This window comes from Vombatus ursinus, unplaced genomic scaffold (genome assembly GCF_900497805.2).
Source record: "Vombatus ursinus unplaced genomic scaffold, bare-nosed wombat genome assembly UNPS02014863.1, whole genome shotgun sequence".
NCBI classification, from domain to species: domain Eukaryota; kingdom Metazoa; phylum Chordata; class Mammalia; order Diprotodontia; family Vombatidae; genus Vombatus; species Vombatus ursinus.
This window is the reverse complement of record NW_020954641.1, coordinates 28,500,237-28,510,236: the sequence shown is the minus strand read 5'-3', so window position 1 is coordinate 28,510,236 and position 10,000 is coordinate 28,500,237. Positions and strand designations below refer to the sequence as shown.

Here is a 10,000-nt window from a genome sequence, read left to right as displayed (position 1 = left end):
TGGACTCATTCCTCTGCTATCTGAATCTCCTTCCCTAGCAGAGCGTATAGAGGGACCATAAATCGCCAACTCTTTGGTCCTTGTTGCATGGTTCTTTCCAATGCATGAGAGTTCCCCTGTAAATGAAGAGCAATTCTTTTGGGTCTGAACCCGGGAATTAAAGCAGTGTCCCAGCTACCTTGGGACAGTGGGCCAAACCCTGCCTGCACCCATGCTCCCAAAGGTCCCTAGTCAACTAACTAGAGCCCAGAGGGAAGTGAACAGGGAAAGAAAACTTTTTGCAGACCAAATCTTAAGGCTTCCAAACACATACTATACAACTGTTCCTCATTTAATTTTACAGAGTTAGCCACTGACCAATTTCATATGCATGGACTCAGTGGGGACCAAGGGTTAATCTCGTGGGACTAACGTGTTCTTCAAGATACATGTAGCTGTCCCCATCAGACACTGAGCACATGCCCTTGATGCTAACATCAGAAGGGTCTTCTTTAAAATTCCCTGGTTTGTTTGTTTCTGAATCTCCCACGGACACGCATTTTAAACCCCCTATTTGTCCATCTTGAAGCTCCCAAGAGGAAAAATAAATCCCCTATATCATTCCTGAAGCTCCCAGGGACCCCTATGGTCATCCAAAGTATTGGGAGCTGAAAGGAAGAGACTTAATCAAAACCAGGAGGAAGCTCCCTGAGGCTCCCAGCCTGGCCTGGTCCAGCCTACTTTCCACAGACCCAAGCCCCTAGCTGCCTTAGTGCATGTTCTGGACAGACATTCCTCACTCAGAAGAAACCACCCCTGAGATTATTAGCTTTGCCTCCAGCTGGGAAAGAAAAGTACACACACACACACACACACACACACACACACACACACACACACACGCATACTGCCCAATCCCAGAAAAAATTATCTCTGCTTTCCAACTGTGTTGATGTCTCCTTCTGGTCCTTGGGTGTTCTCCCCTGACCCACATGTCAATCCTTAGCTTTCCTGCCACTACCATTATGTTCAGGCAGAATGTTCTGAGGTGCCTTGTACAACAGTAGCAGGTCTCAGTACACACAGCTGAGAGCAGCCGCCCCCACAATCCTCTCTTCTCATTGGCTACATGGGCCAATTATTAGTACAATGGGCCAATTCTCATCTTGTGGAGCTGGCTCTTTGGGGAAAATCTGTAGGCTGGGGAACTGGCCTAGATTTGAAATGAAACAGCATTAAGTGTTCAATTAGCATTGGCTAATTTTTATTGGGTGACCATAGAGGGGTAGATTCTATAAAGAACATATCAAAGACATGAACCTCTGCCTCCTATCAACCCCTTGTCTGGAAGCATATACAAAGGAGGCTGAGAGCTATTCAGAATGAACGAGAAAAATAAGGACTCTCCACATTGCCAAACGCTGAGCCGCCTTCACCACTAGGTCACAAAGGAATCCTTAGAGGATCCTATGGTTTAAAATTGAAAGAGACATCAGGATCATCTACAGATGGGAAATTGAGTCTCAGGGAGCTCTGGTGATTTTGCCAAGGCCACACAGAAGTTGAGTGTGTGTATGCTTCAGCAAGAGGACAGAGGGAAGCCAGTGACTCCTGAATGCAAAGAATAATGTTGCACCTTACACAGCTCCCTTTAAATCCTGGCCACCCATTCCAGTGGGGTGTGGCCACCCTAGACTTCAAAGAATGGGGAAGTCAGTCTAGTGTACACAAAGTAATTGAAAGACTGCTTCCTTCCACTCTGTCCTTGAGTGACTCTGAACTGATCTGACTCCCATTAAGTGGCACCTGGACACCAGTTTTGGACCTTATCCTGATTCTCACTCTTCCTAATTCTAGCTTTGACACCCTGGATAATGAATTGGATTCCTGATCCAATCCTGACTTCCCTGTCTGATCTTCATGAATGTTCCCAACCTACTTTCTCCTCACATGCCTGGCTCCTTCCTTATCATCATTTCTTCCACTATTTTTTTATTGAGTTGCTTCCTGCTAGGTTGCATGCCTGGGATACCTATGCCTGGGGTACCTTCTGGCTTAGCAGACCTGGAATTGGACCTGAACCCCATTTCTAGTTCTGGCATCCTCTGCTCTGACAATGGATTCTCCTGTTTCATTCATGGCTATTCACCTGTCCTTGGATCTGGGCCATCCCTTACTGGTGACCTGAAGCACTACCCAACTTAGACCACTTAAGGAATCATTGGGTCATAAGACTTAGAGCTGGAAAAAATCTTAGAAATCACTTATTCCAACCTTCTCATTTACAGAAGAAGGGACTAGTAAGTAGCAAATCCAGGATTCAAATCTAGGTCCTCTGACTCCAAACCCAGTGTCCTCTCCATTGCTGTAGTACACGACCTTCATTGGCAGTTGTCCAGCTGGGGGCCATAGTGGATACCTTCAGTTCATTAGCCCTCTCTGAGAATCTGTTTCACAATCACCAGAAAAAATGGAGCCTATCTTTTGGATTTGGTGCAAACATGCAACTCATTTTCCACCTTTTAATACTATCACCCAGTTTTTGTGTTTTCAGCCAGAAGAACCACCTACCTACATATAATTCCTGATTATCCACTCTGTGAATTAACCAGACACTTAATTCTTTTTTCCTATTGACATCTACCCCAATAACACTTCCTTTGGAAAACAAGCAAGAAGAAACAAGATGAAGGAAGAATATACCGACCTAACCCAGGGGCTTACTTTTTTTGATGGCTCTGGGAGAAGATGGATCAAATCTCAATTCAGCTGAAGAGGTAGTTGCTGGATACCCACTGTATGTGCTCAGTAAGACCTATAGGAGGCACACAACCCTTACCCTTGAGGAGTTTATAGTCTCATTTTGGAAGGAATCTTAGAGATGTTGAACCCCAATTGAACAGAAATCATCTCTACAACATTCCCAACAAGCAGACACCAAGCATTTGCTTGAAGATCTCTGGTGCTCGAGAACTCACTGTCTTCCAAGATAGCATGTTTTACTTATGAACAACTATACTTGTTGGGAAGTTTTTCTTCTCTTGAACTGAAGTCTGCTTCCTCCATATTCTCCCCATTGTTTCTACCCTCCAGGGCCAAGCAAAATACATCTGATTCCTCCTTTACATGACAACCCTTCAAATACTTCAAGACAGCTATATCTGCATACCCTTTCTCCCACCCACTCTTCTCTTCTCCAGATGTTAACATCTCTAGTTTTTTCAATAGCTACTAATGTGACATGGTTTCAAGCCTTCACCATCCTGATGACTTTTCTCTGGACCTCTTCCATCTTGTCAATGTCCTGCCCAAAATGTGCCATTCCAGACTTAGAGACAAGACTCTGGATTGGTTCTGATGAGAGCCAAGTGCAATGTGACTCTCCCTCACTTATTCTGAACCACTCTGGTACTGTGAGTGCAATCTAAGAGCACCCTTGGCTTTTTGGCAGCCATATTATCCTGCTGATTCCTATCTATTCTTAGTCCTCCAGAACTCTCCAGACCCTACGAAGGAGGCAACAAACTGAGGCAAGGATAGCATACAAGGGGTTAAAAAAGAACAGATGGAAGGGGGGGCTCATCACTATGGCAACTAACCCAAGGGTTCTGAAAGACTGGGTTTATGTTTCTTTTCACCTGTCACTCTTCTCCATACTATCCCTCTCTTCCCCCAGCAGGAGACAAGTTGTGACATTTTCACACCCACTAACAAGCTGCTTGGCTTGGGGGAGGGGGGAACAAGCCTATGGGCTTGCATAGTTCTCCTAGGCTAGGGATGACTAAACAAAGGGGTCCCAGAAAGAAGAGCTCAAAACCACTACCACCTCTTCTCCAAGACATAACCAAAAGGCTTTTAAAAGGACGTGACAGCAGTTTCAAAGCTTAGCTGGAAGTTAGCTATATGGGATGTTTACACCAGCACATGCGTATGCCCCCACACATATGTGTGTGGTAAGGTAGGGCAGGAAAAGAGACACAGAGATGCAAGCTACAACTCTAGAAAAAAAAAGAGTGACTTTCAAGTATTTATTTCTGTTCCAACACAAGGTATATGAAAGCAAAGTCACAGCTAAAGGAGGCAGTGAGGGGGTTCACATCTCACACAGCTAGAGAAGGTAGCAGGGACCACATCTAGCACCACTGGAGAAGACAGCCACATTCAGCCTAGACAGATAGTAAAGTGGCTAACACCTATCGCTTCTTGGAAGAAGGCTAAATTGCAGAAGTCACATCCATGCTCCTAATATGTGAGGGTCAGGGGTCCACAGATGAACAAGACACATACCATATGAGGCTATAATCTCATTTCCACCTAAAAATAAATAACCAAAAAAAGGAAAATTATAATTCCTCAGAATCCAGTGTGGCTAATCCCCACACACTCATGGTTTCTAGATGTAGATGGCCAGAAGAGAGTGTGTCTGCTTTTTTTTTTCCATACCCAACATCCTCCTACAAGAGATGTGCACTCAGCCTCCAGGAATGAAACAATGCCCATTCAGTTGTACTGACATAGTTGGCAGCAGGACAAGGATGTTCTTTGCATGCCTAGTTGACCTGCCCTGTAGCTTACTCTGGTTCTTACTGCCCTAGGTCTAGCTAGGAGATTAGGAGTGGGATCTCTGGTGCTAAGAGTGTGGAATGGTATCGCTGTGCTTTCCAAAGTTACACTAAAGCATTTGGATGGACCTTTGTGGTGTCCACTTGACTTTTCTAGCTGTGGTACATAAGATCCTCTCCTTAGATGTGTAATGCCCTCTCCTCTATACCCAGACTGACTTCTCCAGCTACAGGAGATACAGCTGCATTGTTCTCTAGGAAGAGATATGTGCAGGAGGTAACAGAGCTGCCATCTCCAGGTGGAAGGTCCCTCCTGCCTTCAGCTGTGAGGATACAACCCTGCCGTCATCTCTCAGCATGTAACCCCACCACTACTGTAATATCCAGCTCTGGAGGATATGGTCCTCCAGGCATGACTCCTCCCCATCACATAGACACACGTACATACTCACTGATAATTGCAGGAGGAAATGGCCCTGTTGCCCTCTCCAGATATATAAAATATGATCTTCATTGTATTCTCTAGTGTTGCTGGTGACCATATTTTCATTTCTAGATATGTGGGATATGGCTGCTCTGATTCTTCAAGGTGTGGAGGACATGGCCTCCTCCCCTCCATCTGCCCCCACCTCACTCAAGTAGGACCATAAGGGATATTAATTGAGCTGTGCGTAGCAACTTCCTACAGGATCAGTGGGGAAAATGAGAGAGAAATTGAAGAGAACAAGTCTCTTATCTTTAAGAGTTCCCAATCTAGCCGAGTAAGACCCTCCATTGTCTGGAATGCAAACAAGATTCCCCCTCTCTGACCCAGTTGGGAGGGATGGAGCCACAAAGGGAAACTTCAAAGGGGAAGATCAACTTGGTATGAGATTTTCTTATGAGACTAAGGCCCATCAGCATGAAGGGAAGTAACCCTGGGTCTCATGCATCTGGCACACCTGCTACCTACCGTCCTCCTGGAATTCCAGAGCCTAGGTAATGGTCATAGAAAGTCAAGGACTTCATTCTTTAAAAACCTGACAAAAACAGCTGCACCCACTATCCTTCCACCCACCACCAGTGCCATTACTCCAATACTAAGAAAAGACCACACGGAGACATGACAACTTTGAATGACAAAATAAACTAAACAGTCCAACTTCTGCTCTCGCTGTCTTCATCTCAGCCAGACTCAGCATAATTGTGGAGTTGGCAAAAGTTGTCTCTGGCACCCTTTTCCAGGTGCCTCTCCTGCTCCCTGGCACCTACTCCCTGCTTTGATGCCTACTTTGTATCCTCCTCCCACAAGCCCTTGCTCATTTGCAGTTTGCTTTCAACTAATCCCCAGTGAGGTGCTAGCCGATAAGGGCTTGAGATATTCAGTGCATCCCAAGAATTGGAAAGGACCTGAAGCTTCATTCCACCTGGCTCCATGCATGATCCATGAATCTGCTCCACAATATACCCAATATGTGTCCATCCACCTCTGCGTGAACAGACTACCTCCTTGGTTGCTCAAAATAATACCAATTTTAACAGTGGATGTTGAAAGAGCCAAGACTTTCAGATCTAAAGGAATGAATTTCTAATGATGGAATATCAGGCATGAATATACACAATGGGGGAGATATCTTATAGAATCATAGACAAAGGATAAAAGGGCACCTCAGAGGTTATCTATTTCTATCCCTTCATTTTACAGATAAGGAAATTGAGTCCTGGAAAGATTAAGTGACTTGCTCAAAGTTACACTGGCAGTGGTAGAGCCATTTGGAACCCACATCATCTGATTCCCAGTATCTCATGCTTTCTACTGCACTTGTATCTTTCCAATTACACAATATAGGTGGCTGGCCCAGGATTCATTTTGACATACTTCCTTTGTCCAGTGAGGGAAATACCATTATAGTAGAGCAGGAGAAATGCTGCCCTTTGATTAATCATTAATGTGTTGTTTTTTTTTTAAAGCCAGACTCTGGCTTGCCAAGCATAACACATGTTCAGCCCCATCTAATTTAGCAATTATAAGAAAGTCACTCAGGTGTATACACTTGGTACCAAAGCGAGCTGTGGATTTAAATCCCTCCACTTGACTAGGAAAGTGGAAATTCTGGGGAGCCATTTTTGGCTGTTGGCAGTCATAATGCTGAACCCTGCTGAACTCAGGACAACGCACCCAGTTCAATAAAGTCAGAAGTCACTAGCTGACTAGTGCATAGCACTAGTCACTTCTGCATAATAGGGACCTAACTTGTAGGTGTCAGGGGGAATACAAAGGGAAGTAAGATTCATGACTGAATCCATAATATATATATATATATATATAATATAACCCACCGAATAACACAAGAAATGTTTTGATTTGCGTTTGTTTTCTTTTGTTTCTTAACGCCCAACCAACCCAGAAACCCAGTGCCCACACACTAACAAATCTAGGGATATATTTGTGCAAGTGATGTGTGCATTTTGCTTGGCTTCTCAGAGATAGATTATGTCTAAGGTCATCCCTGGGGAAATAATATAATCAGGGTTATTTTGTTGTTTTTGTTGTTAAGCTAATCACACTAGATTAATCTTTAAGGGGGGAGGGGGGCATTTTTGGTTGAAATTTGAGTTATCTGTCACTCTGATGGACCAAATTGTCTTCATTGATTTGGCCTGTCCCATCATGGCTTCTCTTTTTGAGTGATTTTTTTTTCTACTCACCAAAGAGGTCTGACCCAATGCTGTGTATATCTCAAACCAGTCCTCTGCAGCACCTCCCCTGTGGTTTAGCAAGGATACCTTTAAACACCATAATGCAGGAATGATGCCAGATCTATGGGAATAACCAATCATACCTGCTGAATTTTTACCCGGTGCTGTGTCCAGTGGCAAAAGATTGGGCTAGGCAACACTTGCCCCCTGGCCGCGCAGACTGATTCCTGAAGACTGTCTTTAGTCCCTTACAATACAGATCTCAAAATCCCAGCACTTGGGTCTACCCCCCTCAAGTTTTCAACCAGCATATTAAGTACAAAAATGACTCCAATTAAACCTAATTAATGGTATTTAATAGAACAATTTCTCTACTTCAATGCTATTTTGCTATTTAAAGCCCTTTTTGAAAACTGAGCCACCAAAAGCTAAGTTAAAATGTATGCATACATCAATGGGTCTCTATTTCATGAACAATCCCTGTCTTAGAAAAAAACTGAGATCACACAATATCTGGGGAAAGTTGATTCCAAGGACCAGTTCTCAGGCTAATACTGAGAGAAACAAACGTAGAGCCGGACTAATGTGTTGCTGAGCAACAGACGGTGCGGGGGATCCAATCTGGGAGTAAAGGGAACAGCATTCCCAAAGAAGAGTCGGGGGGAGGGACCAGCAATGGCTGAAGTCCATTGCCACTGAGATGGGGGAAGGCGTTTCCACCCATAATTGAAAATAGACATTTGGGGCCTAGGGACAAATCCAAACCTTGAATCTAATCAGAAGGAGTCCCTCATGTACATATGCAGGAGATCATTAATGTCTCAACATAAAAGATGCTTTAGAACCATGGTGTGTGTTAAAGGAGGGTGGGGGTAGAGGGGAGGTGGGGGGTGAAGTGCCTGTGTGTGTATATCTCTATATATGTATGTATGTTACAAGGTTTTTCAATAGCCCTTTGGTTCACTTTTTTTCTTTCTCTCCCTGGTTCCTTCTTCCTTTCTTCTCTTAGGATAAAACAAGTGCTCTGAGCCTCAGCAATGTGGCCGGGGTGTTCTACATCCTGATTGGAGGCCTTGGACTGGCCATGCTGGTTGCCTTAATCGAGTTTTGCTACAAGTCTCGTAGCGAATCCAAGCGGATGAAGGTGGCATTCCTTTTGCAAGCCTAGTCTTAGCCCTTCTCTAGTCCCCAGGTTCCCAGGGGAGCCTTCAAGAATGGAAATTTCTTTTATTAGAAAGATGATGGGAATGTAGTAAGGAAGGAAAATTGGGGGAGGGAATAAGTATTTATCAAGCTCCTACTATTTGCCAGACACTGTGCTAAGCACTTTATAGATCATATCTCATTTGTTTTCATTAATAGTCCATGAAGATGATAATAGCTTACATTTTTATAGTGCTTGCTATAAGCAGGGATGTGCTGGTTCAACATCCGGCTTGGGGATGGGGTGGGATTGTAGGCCCAACACATTTTTAATTTTAATCTGCACTATTAACATTTCCTCCATTACTTTCTTAAGTCTAGAGGACAATCAACTAAACCACAAATCAAGCCCTGATTTGCACTATTTGCCAATTTGCGTGGCATAAATGCTCTCACAAGCCAGTTTGAGCTGGTTCTAGTATACTCCTGGAGATAAGGTTTAAAAGACAAGGTGCAGGGGCAGCTAGGTGGTGCAGTGGATAGAGCACCGACCCTGGAGTCAGGAGGACCTGAGTTCAAATCCAGCCTCAGACCAAACACTTGATACTTACTAGTTGTGTGACCCTGGGCAAGTCACTTAATGCCAATTGCCTAAAAAAAAAAAGAAAGAAAGAAAGAAAAAAAGAAAAAGAAGACAAGGTGCTTTTCTCACAACAGCCTTGAGTCATTCTTGTTCTCCCCCCATTTTCCTGATGAAGAAACTATAGCTCAAAGAAATTATGTCAGAACCCCCAGGTCAAATGACTCCAAGTTTAGGGATTTTCTGGTTACATCAAGATAGAAAAAGAAGGCCACAAGTGGAAAAGATAGAAGATGTCAGTTAACCAATTAACAAGTACCCAACTGGTCCAAATATAGGTAGCACGGCATAGTGGTCAATCTGACACCTCCTATATCTGTGAGACCTTTGGAAAGGTCATCCATGGAAATGGTGCTAGATTTAGAGGCAGAGGACCTGAAATCAAACCCAAGCTCTTTTACTTAATAAGTATTAAATACTTGGCAAATGCATTTAACTTCTCTTGGACTATATCCTCACCTGTAAAATGAAGGGGTTGGGGGGAGGAGTAAACGACATGATCTCAGAAGTTCTTTCTGGTAAACCTTTGATTCTGTGGCCCTAAGAGTTGCTCATGTGCGTTGAAGGAGGGGTTTTCCACGCTAGGAGAATCACAAGTCCAAATAGTTTTTAAAATTGGATGTACCCTAAAATGATATCTTCTTAAGAAGGAAATATACATATATGTGTGTGTGTATACACATATATACATACACACACACACATATATATATTTATGTTGTTTTTCAGTCATGTCTAACTCTTCATGACCCCATTTGGGGTTTTCTTGGCAAAGACATTGGAATGCTTTGCCATTTCCTTCTTAAGCTCATTTTATAGATGAGGAAACTGAGACAAACAGGGTTAAGTGACCCAGGGTCACACAACTAGTAAGTGTCAGAGGCCAAATTTAAACTCAGGTCTTCCTGACTCCAGGCCCAACACTCTATCCACTGTGCCAACTAGCTGTATAGATAGATAGATAGATAGATAGATAGATAGATAGATAGATAGATAG

The 10,000-nt window shown here is 43.6% G+C and overlaps 1 protein-coding gene across 1 annotated transcript in view; it reads left to right on the top strand.

Moving 5' to 3' along the window:
* The window catches only part of GRIA1 (glutamate ionotropic receptor AMPA type subunit 1), a 343,664-nt gene that overhangs the window by 320,814 nt on the left and 12,850 nt on the right, over positions 1 to 10,000 (top strand). The window contains exon 15 of the mRNA XM_027841645.1: positions 8,230 to 8,364. Within this exon, the coding sequence (XP_027697446.1) occupies positions 8,230 to 8,364 (135 nt within the window). The remainder of the gene's footprint in view (positions 1 to 8,229; positions 8,365 to 10,000) is intronic.